This window comes from Thalia democratica, chromosome 1 (genome assembly GCF_965202585.1).
Source record: "Thalia democratica chromosome 1, ktThaDemo2.hap1.1, whole genome shotgun sequence".
Taxonomy (NCBI): domain Eukaryota; kingdom Metazoa; phylum Chordata; class Thaliacea; order Salpida; family Salpidae; genus Thalia; species Thalia democratica.
In genome coordinates this window covers 24,261,658-24,279,799 of record NC_139165.1, presented here as the reverse complement: position 1 = coordinate 24,279,799, position 18,142 = coordinate 24,261,658, and the positions used below count along the sequence as shown (strand labels likewise).

The window sequence follows — 18,142 nt, the reverse complement described above, 5'->3', positions numbered from 1 at the left end:
ACTCCATAATATTACATATAATTGAAATGATTAGTTAAACTAATATTTAGTTAGTAGACTGTGACTTTTCGGAATTATATCTTTGCAAAACTACTTGTGACTTTTTTGGAATTTTAAATAGGTTACATAACAAATATAAATACTGCTTGTTGAAAATTAAATCTCATCTTAAATGATAAAATTTCACGAAGTCTACTGTGAAAATTTACTTTTCAATTAAAATATTTTATTTTGTTTTCACTTTAAAATAAAGTTTGCTTGTAACAGTAGTTAAGCTATCGTTTGAGCCATGTAGATTAAATCATTGCAAAACATTGATCATAAATATCAAATTAGTTATTTTTGAGAATTCTCTTCAAACACTTCAAACAAAATATACGAGTACAATATTAATGTAAAAAAGTAGATGATAAATTTAATGTTTAAAAAGAATTTCCGTAGAGCAGATGTTCATAAAGTACAAAAAAAATAGTTTGAAAACAGATATATAAAAACTTTAAGTATGATTTCTTTTTGGAAGTAGATTAAAAAACTTTATTTACACAATTATTTTTAGAGAATTTTTGATGTTACAAAATTAATTTACCGTTTTTTTTTTCTTCGTTAATGTTGATATTATGTTAACTATAAGACAAATAAAAAACGCAAAATTTTTATTTTTGATCTAAATAGTTTATAGGAAATAATGTCTTTATAAAACTTCATTATAAAACTTAAGCCACACTTGTTGCTTTATATTATAACTAACTTAAAAAATAACTTCAGTTCTTAACTAAATACTAATAAGTTAGGATATCAAATGAATCTCATCCAAACATCATCATTTCATATAATAGTTATGTTATAAATTATTTGAAATTTTAACGGCGCACTATCAATAAAAGTATATTATGTTTTTTAAACATCTTTTTTCTAAAATCAGTGGTTTTTTATTACTATTAAATTAAGTTTCCTTGATTACTTAATAGTTTTTAAAAAAAGATTATTTACCTAATGTTATTATTTTTTAAAAGAATTCCGGTTACTATAAGATAATTCTTAAGGTAAAGTAAATTTTGTTCTAAAACCAAGACAATTTTGATATCTTATTAGTTGAACCTCTATTGAAACTCTAATCTATTAAAATAAAACAACTGCAATCACGAATATACAGATATAGATTTTAATACTTAAACTTTATTATCACAAAATGTGAGTATTATTATTTAATATTTAATATATATACCATTGATAGATTTAGAGATTTCGTAAAACACTGAATATTTAAAACTTTATATCAAAATCTATTTTATCGAAAATCTTATAGTAGACCCAATATAAACTAAAGTGTTTCTTAAAAAAAGTTTAGTTTATTAAGTAAATAATAAATTTCTGACAGTTGATTTTTTAAGTATCAAGATACATCAATTTCTTTTTTTAATATCAAATTCTACGTTTAACTTGAGCTATATGTTGAAATCAAAAACACTATGATAAGTTATAAGATGTTTAAATAAAGAAAAAAACAAACGTAGAAAAGTTTATACCATTTAGAATATTTCTGTTTTTTTTTTTGTTTAAAACAAGTCATTTTAAAAATATTATTGATAATTTTTAGTTATTCTATAATAATATTTTGAAAAGTAATGATGTTTTTTGTACTTTAGTAGTTGTCGAAAAATTTGGTAATTCCTTTGTTATTTTTTATAACATCATTTTAATTTACACAGTTTCAGCGGTTATTTGTTATAACTTCAGAAAATATATAGACAAACGTAAACATTTAAAGTTTTGCTTATCTATAGTTTTCATTGTAGTTTCGTACTAATTTAAAGTGTAAAATGAAAAATTGTATTGTTTGATTTCATTTAATAAAAAATTGTCATTACACTCACCTGTTTTAATTAGCTTTTTAATACTTGACTTTGAAGATTTTTATCCATCCGTATTTAAAACTTACGTTAAAACTAATCTTGTTTTATTTTCATCAAGTTTTTAAATAAATGTTCATTTTCATATAAATATTCATAAATATTCAATAGTTTACTATTTAATACTATTTTTTTTTAATTAACTATATATAATATGTTGTAAAAATGATAAGATTTATGACAGTTATAGTATCAGATAAGAAGCGTTAAGGTTTTAAATGCATCTAAATATTAATCCATTGCAAAACATTTGATTAACAGTTGCAGACTGTTATAATCTAAACAGATTTAAAGTTATTAAAACTTGCAGTAATATTTTCGATTTAAGTAAATTGGAAGCCATTTGTTTCTTACTAAGTAAGCCTGTTTTATGTAAGCAAAAAGATTTTATTTACACTGTTTCAAAATTTTTAACTTCTTTTTTTACTTATCAAAATGTTGTACTAAGTCGACCTGCCGAGGCTAAACTGCTCAACTATTGAAGACTTTGCTACATAGTTTTTTTACCATCTTACAAACTTCAGTATATTTTAAATGGTTAGTACAACTTGTTTTATTGTTCTTTTATGTCTTGTCTATTTCTTAAATTGGTATGTAAAGTCTGTCAAACTTATTTATAAGTAATTCATTACTAAAATTTTCAGATGGATTATCAAACTATAAAAAGTTAGATGGGAATTCATTATTTTAACTTTATTTTTAATATTTCAATTAATTTGGGAGCTAAGATAGTCAAACTACTTAGCAATATTTACTTTCTTTTAACTAGGTATTACTAAATTTTAGCTAGTTACATCAAGTATAAAACAAAAGTTAAGGAGGAGTTAAATGAGATTGTTTAACTAAGAAGTAATTTGCCGTATATTAACTAGATATAAATCATAAAATCATTGCTAAATTAGCTTATTTATTTACTTCTAATAATCAAAACGTTACTTTAAACAAAAAAGTATCAATTGTTAACTTAATCCTCAACAGAAGAAAGTCATAAAAAACTTATATAAATGAAATAAGTAAATAACTTTTATAAGTAAGTAATTTTACTTCATTCATTTACGTCTGCCTTAAAATTTATTGTTTTGGTACTTTGTGAATCTCTACTACATGCAAATTCTCTTCAGTTACAACTTGATTAAATATCGATTTGTGTACATGTACATTGTAAACAAACATTCTGCAACACCTTTTAAAAAAGCATCCACAAAAAACTACTATTTTGTTATTGAAACTCACCATTTCACATACATTCGAAAAACACGGTAATTTGAAATTAAACATAGTAAACTTTCTTGATACACTATCGTAAACCTCAGAACTTAATTTCCTATTTCCACCTATCACAAACAATTTGTTACCAATTGTAACTGAAAAATGATTAAGTCTATTTTCAATCATATCAGGTAAAATATTCCATTTGTTATCATGGTGATCAAATGCTTCTACTGATTTTTAATACCCACTATTACTATCTCCTCCTGTAACCACAATTTTGCCTTCAAAAACTGAACAAGTTGTATCGGACTTCTTAACATTCAAGTTTGCAATTTTGAACCAATCGTTATTTAGTTTATCATATTTATAACATTTATTTGAATAGAACGATAACCACTGATACTTATCAAAATAACCACCAATTACATAAACAGAACTCATAAATGAACAAACGCTGAAATATTTTAGTCGCTTATACACAAACTTCAGTTCTTTACAAACATTGGTCGTTTTAGAATGCAATTTGAAGCTTTTTGTGTAAACTTCTTTCGTGATTTCTCTTTCAAAAATGTATACTTCAGAACCAATAAAAACAGCTTTATTCAAATTTGTTTGTAATGGTATTAAACTGTGTTCGAGAGTAAATTTAAAATCAGAACAGCTTATTGAAACAACTCTATTTTTAAGCTTGTTAATTTTTTTAAAAACAGCAATATCGAATTCATCTTGATTGCAATAACGATTTTCATACAAAACTTTGAACTTTGCACTAGGAATCATTACTTCATTAGATAATAAAACCTATAACAATAATATTAAAATACCAATCCTTAAAAGAACTTTTGCTTAAAGTTAATAGTTTTTTGTACACTCCTTTTAAATTAAAGTAAATTAATTTTATTAAATTTACAGTTGTTATGAAATTTGTTTAGATTCAACTAATAAAAAAGTTTTAAATTTAACTTAATTTTTTTTAATGATATTTAAAAGGTTGAAAAATATTAACATCTTCCTTATTTTATAAAATTAAATATAGCAATAAAAACAATAATCATTTCTTTTAAATAAATATATCTTTTTAACCTAAACTTAGAAGATTTTATGTAACAAATCTTTAAAAAAAAATCAAAAAAAGTTTATTTATTTCTTATTTATGCATCGATTATCCTGTCGTCATAAAGCTTTCACAGCTGTTTAAAATAAAATATACTTTTTATACTTTCGTATTAAAGCTTAAAAAAAAAACTACTTTGTTATAAATAAAAAACATTATATTCAATTATTTTAGTTTTCTTTGAAATATAAAAAATAACAAACATTTTTCTCGTTTAATAAGTATTTCTCAAATATAAAAACATTAAAAAAAAATCAAATGGTTTGACATAACTAACCTAATTCATACATTACAAAAACTAAACAATTTAGTCCAAATTTATTTGGAAATGACATTTTATAAAGTATATTTAGATAACTTAAATTTGCTACTTGCCATAAAGTTTTTCTTACTGATATCTTAGTACAATAATTAAATTTTTAAAATCTATGAACAATACTTGTAGTTATAGTTTCTGTACAAAAGAAATGAAAAAAGTAGTTTTGTTTGTAGATATCAACTAATAGAGTCTATTCTAGAACTACTAAATATTTTCTCAAAACAATTTATAGATCAAATAAGCTAGTAAAATATAAGATTAAATTACTTAAATGGCAAACTAAAATTTATAAACAATTTTTTTTTATTGTTTGACGACGTTTCGCTAGTAATAGAATATAACATGCTATATACAGACTAGAAGTTTCAAAGAAGTGTTTAATCGTTAGTCAATACAGAAAGGTTTGTTTACAATAAACATTTTTTTTATTAATAAACGGCCTCTGATTTTTTAGATGATTAGGATTTAGGCTTCATTTCGTTTTAGAAATATGTACATGAAATGTTTTTACTTGAACATAACAAATCGCATGATTTTTTTAATGATTTTGTTGGTCTAAAGAAATGTGATTTTATTCAGTTATTATTTTAATCAACATAATAAAAGCCATTTTAATAGTTTGAAAAAAGAATCAAATAGCAGTTTTGTTTTTAAATGTCATACTTTTTTAGTGTACCAAATATCCAGGTACCAGATAAATTAAATTGGTCAGAATATTTCTTTTATGAGTCCTTTGAGTTTGTCTTTTTTTTTTTTTTTTTGCATAAGTGTTATGCTTTGGTTAGCAGTAATAATTTAAATAGTTTATACGGAAAATAGCTAACATTTCAGTCTTGATAAATAGATTAACAATTATGATTTACCAATAGATTGCAAAATGCTAACAAATTTTAGACTTAAAAAATATCCACTATTTTGAGTAACAGTGTTTGTTAGTGTGACAAGGATTGAAAAACTTTATGCCTGTATGCCACAAAGCAAACTTTTGCGGTTTTTAAATTACTTTTCACCGAAAACTATTATTTAAAAAAAAAAAAAATTGTTTAAAACATACATTTTGACTTTTACTTTAATATACTGATGCTATGTTTTTAAAGTTTTTGGATAATCTTTTGTTGAGCATAGCATTTTCTGAATTTCATATACTACATAAGACTTTTTTATAATTAAACTTTGCGACCAAAGACGATGTTTACTAAACAACATTGGCCTTAGATTTGAAAAAAGGTACCGGTCTATACTGAACAATGTAAGTTATGATTAAAATAACTATTTGAAGATAAATAACACGTTTTCATCTGAGACTAAATTAAGCGCTAAAGATATAACAGAAAGAGATTGATTTAAACTATGAAGTGCAAGAAGCAATACGTCATAAAGTAAAATAAAAAGAGCATAGATTTAAAATATAAAAATTTCTTCGACTCCTGCTTTATAGTTTAAAAGTTTTGTAGGTATCAAATTAGATACATGATTGTTAGAAAAGTAGTTAAAAATTAACACCATATTGACTTAGAATTTAATATTTAATTACTTAATATTATGTATCTAAATAGTTTAAAACTTAAGTATATTTGTTTCTCATATAACTTGCTAATCATACAATAAAATTTTGTAATCGAATAAATGTTTTGATACCTAACTTTATAATACATAATGATAATACATCAAAGTTTCCTACTGTAATTATACAAAAAAAAAGTGCAAAAAAATCTATCTAATATATTATAACGTTTCATTTTTATTATTTTTTTATGATTTTTTTTTAATTCCTTACGACAAAATTTCTAAACATTGCAAAGAACATTTCTTAAAAATTTGTGGTAGTAATGTTAAAAATGCTAGGAGGAGATATAGCCTTAGTGATTTCTAGTTATTCGTTGATTTAGTTTGCACCTCCCATAATGAGCCTATTGTTGCCTGCGACTTTTACCGGCTATATCTCAAAAATTATTTTGAATTTTATAATCTTAAAATAAATCTTGCAGCCTATTAGAAACTATATAATACGAGATCACATTGTAAAAAAAAACCTCCATGCCCTTAAATTTATTCTTACCTTACACGGATGCGTACTTCTTAAAGATACTCTTTGAATTTAATAGATAAAAATTTTGAAAATTTGTGCGTACCTTAAACGGATGCGTACTCCTTAAAGATACCCTTCAAATATAAAACATATATATTTTAAAAAATTAGTGCGTACCTTGTGCTGGTGCGTACTTTACATGGATGTAACCTCCTGGCCTAGAATGTAATTTCCTTTTATCTTTTTGAAGTATATTATTAAAAGTATTTCCCTTTTACTTAGTAATGGAAGTATCATAGTTATATAAATAAAAATATGGAAGTGATTGGCTTTGAACCTCCCCCCTATACCCTTAAAAAATATCTTGTGGCAAAACAGAAATCTGTTGTACAAACAATGCTTTAGTTCTAAAACGAAGTTACAAAAACAATAAGAGGCCGGAATTACCCTGTGATTTTTATTTTATACACTTAATCCGAACTTAATTAAAATTAACTATAACCGTAAATATTATAAGCTAATATATCAAAAAATACTTTACCTAAAAGAATAACTGACCTTTAACTAACCAAAAGTTAACTCAACCTTTACAATTGATTGTACTTAGAATTATGTTCATAGTATTTTTAAAAGATATAACAGAATTTCTTCCAGGTCGTAGAAAGTATGATTTAAAAAATGTCTTAACTTAAAGATAATTTGCAATCTTACTCTTAATTAAGACACTAATGACATTAACTAATGAAACTAATTATGAGCTTGATACAAAGTGTGTTGACCAATTTTTTATCATAATTTTTTTAAACTAATTTTTTTATATATATACTATTTACAAGTTGTTGTAATATTAAAAAAAACTCTGAAAAATTTTAATAAATTGCTTTAAAATAATGAGATAAAATATTATTAGTGACCTTTTCTTTAAAATCTAAAACTGGCCTTGAAAATAACATAAACCAAATCCTAGAATGTACCTGTTTGCCACTCTTTGAATCATAAAATCTTCCGTGAATAACCTCAAACTTTCCAGAGTTTTTTTCAAATCCTTAAGTACTTTTAATAGACTATTTGAAATTATTCTGACGTTTTAAAAATTTTAAAAGTTCCCTTAAATTTTTACAAAAAATCAAAATTACCGTGTGTTGTTAAGTTTGAAGCATTTTCTAAAATAAGTTCCTCTGAATAAATTAACATTTTGCTTTACAATATTATTTAATTAGTCATGATGAATAACAATATCTTATTAAGTTTTAAGCATTTTCTAAAAAATATCAGGCTAGTATTTATTTCTGGTAACTTCCTTAAAAAATGAAAAAAATACTATAGAATAACTTACTATTTTAAAGTTCTATTCAATTATTTATTATTAGGAATAAACTATAAAATTTAATGGGAAATATTTTGCGAATAAAACTGTATTTTAGCAGAAGACATTCGATATATTAAGTTTCGCGATAAGCTGTTTTAATATATCTAGTTGTTTATTAAGCTGTAACTAGTTAGTACATTATCAAAATAGATAGCAAAACTGTGTTTTTGCATTAGCCACCTAAAAACTTCGTTTTAACGTACAGAGCTGAAAACTATCCTTCTAAACTAAAAAATACTAAAAAATTTTTAAGTTCAATATTTTTAAGTTCCTTGTTAAATATTTAATTATAAATACAGAATACTTCCAATCTCCTACTCTAAAGAAAACCATAGAAAAAGTACTTTTACAAAATAAAACACAAAAAACTTTTTTATATTAAATAATTTACAAGTTAATTCACACATTTTAACATCATTTTTTTACAGGTCATTTTAGAAATCTAGCTTACTTTGAGTTTTTGTGAAACTTAAAGGCTAAATAGGACACTTTGTAAATCTCTTGTCGTTTTAATTTTTTTTTTTAAACTTACTTTTATCTATTTATAACATCTTTATTTTTAAATTTAAACATAACATACAATTACATACAATTTATACGGGCACTTTTATGTAGAAATGTAGAAATTTGATAAGTATGAAATCTGTTTTTCAAAATGCCAAGTAATATAAAATGCTTTTAGAAAAATGCTAGTTGTTAATAGAAAGTAGTGAGGAGCTTTTATTATTTAAGAAATAAAAGTATGAATTAGCAGCAATTTTATTTTTAATAAAATTGTATTTAGGAACGCTAGAAGCAACAGATTAGGTATAAAACTGAAAACTTTTACGGAATGAAGTTCAGTTTTTTGCTTTAATTCTGTAATTTACACCTCAGACCTTTTTATTGCTTATTTAAAACTGAAAAATTCTTATCATTTCCTCCATTAAGAACTATTTCTCCTCCAGTTTACAATTATTTCTGCATTTGTGTTCTACCTACACTAATTAAAATCATATACTTATTTTACTAAATAAAAGTACTATACTTATAAAAAACTGATAGTAAACAAAAGTGTGTATGAAAAATAATAATTTATTAGTATAAAACATTATAATACATTATTTAGCTTTTTATAGGGGTTTTTGCTCCAAAGCTCCACCCACACAACAATCCTGTTAAAAACAAGTTCCTTTATAAATATACTAAAAAAGCAATAATTTCCATTTTATTATATAGCAACCATTAATTTAGTTTATCTCAAAGTTGAGGTTAGTACATATTAGAACTAGTGATAGTCAGATAACATTTAAAGACAGACATTGCTTTTTTTAATAAATGTTGGAACTATTTAACTTAGTTTAAGTATAGTTTCAAGAAACTTATAATAATAAAGTTAATAATTTTAGTGTATTAAGCTATAAGCATTAGTAAATGTTTATTTAAAAAGGTATAAATAAAATAATAATAATAAAATATTTTCATTACATTATTAAACGCTTTTGGGTACTTTACACATTTTAGAACATGATTTAACTTAAATAAAAAACTAGAGAGTAGATAATATAAACCTAAAGATTAATTAATGTACTTTTGGCATTAAACTACGTTTAGAAATAGACTAGTAAATAAATTCCATGTCCTTATTTAGAAATATAACTTTAATAATTTAATTAAGATAATGCTTTATTAAGATATCTTCACGAGTTTTTACTTGTTAATTTTTGTCTTTTTGGTAGGCAACATTTTACTTTCATTTTTATACAACTTATTTCCCTAATATTTAAAAGTATTAGTTAAAAATATCCCTTAATTTTTTTAAAGTGAAACATGCTGTTTGTGTTGTGTTGGTATGCTGACAATTTCCTGTTTGACAAAAACTGCATGTTATGTATTTAATATTGAATAAATAATAATTCCAAGTCTCTGCTCTATAGAAAATCATAGAAAAAGTAGTTTTACGAAATGTAACACAAAAACCTTCTTTTAATTTTGTAAATTTGCAAGTTATCTCACGCATATTGAAATAAAGTTTTATGATTTTTTAGGTCAATTTTTAAATCTAGCTTGCTTGGAGTTTTTATGTAACTTAAAGGCTAAACAGGACACTTTATAAATTTTATTTCGTTTAAAATTAATTTCATTATCTTAGTTTTTCTTCTGCTTATAATATCTTTAATATTCAAGTGTGCAGCTAATTTTTTGGAATTGGTACTAAAAATTACAAGTACAAACAACTTAGGCTGGCACTCAATTTTAAAAGTGGAAATTTGATAAGTATTAAAAAAAAATTTAATTCTAAGTTTTATGAAATATTTTAAATTTATTATTAAATAACTAATTTTAACTAAGTTTTAGTTATAATTATTATTAATTAAAAGTATAGATTAGCAAAATGCCTATTTTTGATAGTAATGTACCGGACTCACTATCCGGGTCCGGATACGGCCGGATATTGCCATTTTTGTTGGATATCCGGATCCGGCCGGATCTTGATATGAAAAAAAAAAAATCCGGATCCGGTTCCGGCCGGAGTCTAATTTGAAAAAAAAGTCCGGGTCCGGCCGATTCGGATCTAGTTAGTAAAAAAGAGCATACAGAAAAATATATTTTTCAAAAACAAACCTTGTGTAAATTAAAAAGAGTCATTTTTGTAAAAAAAAACAATTTCGAAAATTAAACAGCTAACGTGATTGGCTCATTTTGTACACGTGACTTATTTACATTTGTTTTCATTTAAACTATGAAACAAAAATTTCAGAAATGCAACTCTTAACCTATGTTTTAAAATTAAAAACTTTACTACCAAATTGTCAACCTTATGGCTAGCTGTTCTACTGATTTTTAGGTTAAAGTAAATTTTAGACTAAGGCTAGTTTATACTCACTCTTGCTAGTTTTTTTGTTGACTTAAACAGTGGCAACCCTGCTAGTTAAAAAACTTTTCGGAACTTTTGAAAATCTAAGGCTACCTCTGGCTAGTTTAGTTTCTTATAAAAACTCAGGCTAGTTTTAAGTTTTCTTATAGATTTTGAATGAGTTTGAGATAATCCAGTTTTCGATATTTTGTGATTTTTTAGTTAGTTTTGTTCAAGAACTTGATTTTATTTAATTTCAGATTGGTAAGGCTATAGGAGAGTCCACCATGATTTTTACAAGCTGATCTTATTTGATAGATTTTAAACTTAGCTACCAGATACTTTTTACAGCTTAACAAAATTTAAAGTAGTTTTTGAGATACAAGGGGTCAAAGCCGGCCAGCTTAATAGCTTCCTTATAGAAGGTGCAAAATAAAAAGGCGTAATAAAAGCCATTTTATTAAAAACATATCTCCTCCTACAGTTTTATGCAATCTTATTCAAATTTTCACAGTTTACTCTTTACTAAATTTTAAATCATTTGACTGTAAGATTTATTTTTTTGAGAAAAAGTCTCCTTCATTCTAAATTTATGATTTTTTGAATTTTAGACCTGAAATTTGTTAATTTCAATTATTTGAAATTCCAACGCTCAAAAGCTTTTATACTGTGTAAGGAATATACTTGAAAAATTGAGGTACCTAGCTTTAAAAACCTAGTAGGAAATATATTTTTAGTGAAAAGGATATTTCCGCGTTTTAAGCTTGCGCCTTCCATTAGGTCCCTATGGAACTTTCCGGTTTTAACCGCTTATATCTCAAAAAAAACTTTTTATTTATAGCTATAAAAAGCATTTGCTAGCTAATATAATATTCTATTAAATAAGATCAACTTGTAAAAAAAAAATCTTTAACCCCCTATAGCCTTTATTGTAAAAATTATTTAAAATGTTCAACCTTGTGGCTAGCTGTTCTACTGATTATTAGCTTAAAGTAATTTTTTTTTGGTTTTCCAAAAACTCATTCTGACTCAGGAAAGTTTCTAATCACTTAGGTTAGTTTTTTTAAATTAAAGAGTGGCAGCCCTTTTATTAGCTAAAATTAGGTGATATTCTGGTTGCCAAAAATCCTGGAAAGTTTATAAGTTTAGCAAAAAATATACTTTAGTGTTTTATTTTGTTCTTTCAATTTGAAGTTTTTTTACTGTTCTTTCAATTTTAAGTTTTCTTTTGTTCTTTCACTTTTTAATAAAATGTGAATGTAAATTTTGTTCAGAAAACTAGCAAACATACCAGCTACTATTTTTAACTGTTAATCTTAACTATACCTTAATAACATATCATAAACTTTCTTATCATTTAATTTTTAGCAGCACATAATGTTTTTTAGTCTAAATTATTTTTAAACAATAACTTTTCTAAATAAAAAGTATATAGTTAGATAAAACACATAAAAGATAAACTTCACACAATTATACTTAAATAGTTATATAAAATTGCATTATCGTCCATAGTAGTTTTTATACTACTTACATTACAAAGAACTTAGAGTATTAAGAATCCGGTTCCGTATCCGTCTGGATTTTAATTTGAATAAATATCTGGGTCCGGTTCCGGCCGGATCTTAATTTGAAAAAAAAAATCCGGATCTGCTTCCGGTTCCGGCCGGATTCGAATTTAAAAAAAAGTCCGAATCCGGGTCCGGCCAAATTTTAATTTGAAAAAAAAATCTGTATCCGGATCTGGTACATCACTAATTTTTAATATTTTTTTATATAAGATATTTTAGAGTAACAGAATAGGTATAAAACTTAAAAAATTTTATGAAATGAAGTTCAGTTTTATTTTAAATCTGTCATTACACATCAGACTATTTTATAATTTATTACTGACCTATATATGTTTAGTATTTCTTCTGTTATAAAATATTTCTCCTGTCAGTTTACAATTATTTTATGCATTTGTGTTTCTACCTAATTTACTTAAGACTATATATTTATTTTACTCAATAAAAGTACTATACTTATAAAACCTGATTCTGAACAAAATTATTTAGATAAAATAATAGTTTTAAGAGTTATATTACAATATAATAGGCATTTCACCTTTTTTAGGGGGTTTAGATCCAATTCTCTAACCCAAAGTACGCCCCTGGTTGGTGTATAAAACTAGTTTCTTTAAAAATATACTAAAAAAAAGCCATAATGTCCATTTCATTTTTTACCATCCATTAATTTAGGTTATCCTTAACTTTAGGTGGTGAGGTACAGATCAAAAGTAGTGATAGTCAGTAATCATCATTATTTAGATAGTATTCTTTTTTTAGTTTTTTAACTACCAGTTTAATCTATCTATAATTTTAAGAAGCTAATAACAATCAAATTAATAATTTTAGTGTATTAAGCTATTAGCATTAGTAAATGTGAGTTTGAAAAGTAGGTATAAATCAAATTATTGGTAAGGAAATATTTCAAAATGATTTTAAATTGCAATTACTTTTTGTTACATGATTTAACTAAAATAGAAAACTGTAGAGTAGATTATATAAACCTAAAGGTTAATAGAATTTATTTAAGCATACAGTTTATTGTTAAAATTTAGAACAAAAATTACAAGTACAAACATTTTTTGCTGGTAATTTTTTTTAAATGGAAGGTGGATAAAAATATTTTTTTTTTTTAATTCAAAATAGTATATAACATTTTTAACTAGTTGTTAATTGAAACTATGAAGTTAATTACATAGTTACAACTAATGAGTTTTAGTTATAATTATTATTATATAAAAGTATATATTAGCAGAATGCCTATTTTAATGTATTTGTATCAAGGATAGCTTGGAGTAAGATATTAGGTATAAAACTGAAACACTTTTATAAAATAAAGTTCGTTTTTGTTTAAAATATGTCACTTACACCGCAGACCTTTATATTAATCATTGCAGAACTTATAATTTTTTTTATTTCCTCCAATACCAAAAATTTATCCTGTCAGTTTACAACCATTTCTGCATTTGTGTTTCTACCTACTTTACTTATAACTATATACTATACTTCCACAAAAAAAAGATTGTAAACAAAAGTATTTAGATAAAATACCTATTTTATTAGCTTATTACATTATAGTATGTATTTCAAATTTTTTAGAATTTTTACTTTAATGCTCCAACCCAGACAATGCCCCTGGTTGTTGTATAAAATCAGTTCCTTTGAAAATATACTAAAAAAAGCCATAATGTCCAATTTCAATTTTCAAAAGCATTAGTTTAGTTTGTTTTAGAGTTTAAGATGGTAAGGTACAGATTAGTACTAGTGATAGTTAGATAACACCTTTAGTCAGACAGGAGTATTTATTACAATTGTTGAAACTATTTAATTTAGTCTATATATAATTTTAAGAAGCTAATAATAACCAAATTAATAATTTTAGTTTATTAAGCTACTAGCATTAGTAGATGTTAATTGAAAAATAGAAATAAATCTAACTAATGGTAAGAAATTAATTTGATTTTACTTAAACTAATACTGTTTAGAACTTTAAATTTTTAAGTTACGTTATCAAACTTAACTAAAAACTATGGAGTTCATATGCTACAAACATAAAGAATAGTTAATATGCTTTTGGTGTTAAACTAAATTTGGACACAGACTTGTAAACTAACCTTAAGTCTTTTTTAATTTAGTTTAAAATTTTACTAATTTTCTGTATCAAATTTTCTTCGAATTAAACAGAAGGATAAATTAATATTGGAAAAAATATTTTAAACAAAAAACATATTTTTGTGTTTCATTTCAAGAATGCAACACAAGTTTATAATTGTTGCTTTTAATTTTCAATTAGGTATTTTTCTTCCTTAAGTTATAACTCTAAATTCAAGCCTAAATGGCAATTACATTAGTAGAATAGTTGTAAGAATTCAATCAATTGACAGCCACAAATGACTCTAGCACAAAATTTTAGACTAATAAAATCGACACTTTATTTAGTATTTAGTGTTTAGCACGTATAGCAATGTTATTATTTGAAAAATGTGCTCACTACCATAATTGCTATAATTGCCATTATTTCCCTAAGCATAAAGCATGTACATAGATAAAAAAAAGTTTATGAAATTATTGTTTTATATTTTAACTTTTTTAGTTTTAAGACCTTTAAATTTAAGATTATAACGTCAGGCAGGTAATTGTTTGTGCTAATCTTCAAAATCATAATAAAAATACTATAGAATAATACCTTTTTTTAATGACAAAATGTACATTATCAAGAACAAAGTAGAAAGGTTAATTAGGAATGTTTACCTTCACTTATACCTCTGACCTTTTTATTGCTCATCTAGATTGCAAAATTTTTATACTTACTCAATTAAAAAATATTTCCTATGACTGTTTTATACATTTTTGCATTTGTGTTTCTACATTGTTGAAACTTTTAATTTTTAACTATTCTTTCTACATTTACAATTTTAAATGAATTTTTTTTTTGGTATTTTGCTAATGTCTAACTTGTGTAATTGAATAAAATTCAGCGTAGAAAAACTAATAAAACTTTATAAAATGGAAAACCAAGTGTACATCAACAACATTGACAAAAACATCAGCGCAAGTGACATTGAGGAATTTTTGAATTCATCCATTGGAAATGTGAAGAGTTGCAAGGTAAATTTTATTGGTATTCATGACTGATAACTTCTAAGTTTGTTTTCCTCAATTTTCTGTAACGTTTTATATTGATTAACTTTGTTTCACGTGCTAGAAAACTTAGTAGCAATCAGATAAAACAAACAAGACTTAAACCTAATTATAAAACATAAAATGTGTGTATATATCAACAAATGTTTTTTTAATAACAAGTAAATTGATAACTTTGAAATCGTTTTGATGTTATTCACTTTCAATGATTTTATGCATATTAATATTATAACAGATAGCAAAAAATAGGAATGAAGTTTCAAAAGGATATGCTATCGTGGAATTTCAATCTATAAGTGAAGCAGACATGTGTGTTAAAAAATATCACAACACTATTCTTTACGAAAGATTGGTAAGTTTATTTTAAATAAGAACAAGTTAGAATTTAGGCTCTTGATATGAATTTATAAGTAATTTATATTGCTATTTGACTAAAGGACAATCCAAGTTAATAAGTAGTTCTAACTAAAAGTTTAATTGATGGTTTCATTCTCCCATTTTAAATGTTAAATTTAAATATCAAGTTTAAGTATTTTTTAGCACTCTTGCTTGCAACTAAATTGCCGTTTAAAATAAACTTAATTAAAATATACATGTTATACAGGTTACTGTATGTAAGTACAGAACAAAAGAAGAACTGCAAATGGATAAAGAAAAGAGGATTTATGTTGCATTAGGAGACAAAACTGAAAAATATTTTAAAGAAATTTTCAAGGTAAGCATAAAATATATTTTGTATTGGTCAAAAAGCTGTTAAAGTTCTTATGCCATCAAATTGTAGAATCAATAGTTACATTTCATAGTTTTTAGTTTAAAGTGTTTATCATAGTTAGACATTTAAGTTATCTATTTTTTTTAGGTATACGGTGAGATTAAAAAATGTGAAATGGTGAGGAACGTGGACAAAGTGATGATTCAGTTTGCAGAAAAATCATCAGTTGATGTTGTGTTCAGCAGAATATTGATAGATGACAATTTGAAAGGTTTGTTGTTGTAATTTTGTTAATAAGAACTTTAAAAATGGAAAGTTATTAAGAGTTTTCACGTGAAGTTTTTTTTTAATTTTTATATATTTTTTACATTAAGTTTTAGAAACTCATTATTTTCTAAGAAATACATTCAATTCGACTGTAAACCAAAGGTTTTTCAACAACTTAAATCTTAGTTCAGTCGTTCCTGTAATATTTATGTAGTGTAATATATTCTTAACAAAGTCAAGTAGTTGTGTTGTCTCTTAATTTTTTTAAAGTATTACCAACTTTTATTGACCTATAAATTCTACCTACAAATTTTAAACTTTACTAATATTTCTAGAACTGGAAATTAAGAGAACTTATGGCGTAAAAGCGAAAAAGCCATCAGATCCCACCGTGTATTATTCACCTCAAATTATCATGCTTCCTAGTTATATCGATTCATTGGCTTTCATGCGAACCCTAGCCTCAAGGCAACCTATCGATCCGTCGGCTCCCAGGCCTGCTTTATTTCCATTGGCTCTTATGCCACCTATTATTCCATCGGCTCCTATGCCACCTTTCGCTCCATCGGCTCCTATGCCTGATTTCGATTCATCGGCTGCTGTGCCTAATTTCGCTCCACCGGCTCCTATGCCTACTTTCGCTCCACGTAACGCACCAATACGTCATGAACCGGGAACCAGTGTATACGTTAGAGGCTTGGCTGATTACCTAGGTCATGCTAAGCTGAGAAGAGAATTTCAACAATATGGAAGAATCGTGGAGGCCAAGGTTATTTTTGTTTTTAATATAACTGTTTTGCAATTTAATTTAATGTTTGTTTTATGACGAACTGTTTTGAAATATTTCCAAGTATTGTTTATGTTGAATATTTATTATACAATTAACATATTCTTTATATAGTAGTAGCGATATATGGAAACAAATAAGTATTTTGTAACTGTCTAATTTAGCTACCCCATTTTTATCAAACTACTATCCTACGTTATTATTCTTTAGTTATCTAGTTAAACTACCTTAGTTTTATCAGTAAAAAAAATAATATAAAGAAAAACTTAAAAAACAACCCAGTAAACATTAAAAATATGCCTAGGTATGTTTTCATCCTGACGGAATGTCCAGAGGTCATGGCTACGTTCAGTTTGCCACCAAGGAAGAGGCAAATGAAGCTGTTAGAGGAACTAACGGCACACAAATGCTGGGATGCGACAATATTGAGACGAAAATCGCCATCCCGAAACACCTGAGGCAATAATAGTTACATCAACATGGATGCCACAGTTTAGAGCCTTTATGTTTGTGCTTATGTGAATTACATCAACAAAATAGTTCTAAATTAAGGCAACTATACACATCAAGGTTTTCCACCATCCTTTTCAATTTCATCCACCTTGCGAAACTCTTATGTACGATGTTTTAACACCATTGTTTTTTATATGATACATTTATATAAAACTTGCTGTATGCAGAAACTTATAGAAATGTAAAGAACTGTAGCGTTAAGTCGTCAGTAAAAAAGGCTTTATTTCGTGATGAAATATATTTATAAAATGTTTTTGCTAGATTATGACAATTTGCATGAATATTTTTGTGATTTTATTCGCCTAATAAAGTATCATTAGTTTTATCATTTTTATCATAATGTCTACAAGTTGTTTTATTAGTTTGAAAAAGAATCAAGCAACAGTTTT

General features: G+C 25.1%; 1 protein-coding gene across 1 annotated transcript; it reads left to right on the top strand.

The window, feature by feature from the left end:
- The first annotated feature begins 15,339 nt into the window (after nt 1–15,339).
- LOC145834649 (uncharacterized) lies at nt 15,340–17,706 on the top strand. The gene is made up of 5 exons (XM_082942136.1): nt 15,340–15,441; nt 15,710–15,826; nt 16,334–16,457; nt 16,789–17,222; nt 17,545–17,706. Exons 1-5 carry the CDS (start codon nt 15,340–15,342, stop codon nt 17,704–17,706), a joined length of 939 nt encoding a protein of 312 aa, XP_082798262.1.
- Nucleotides 17,707–18,142: the final 436 nt, after the last annotated feature.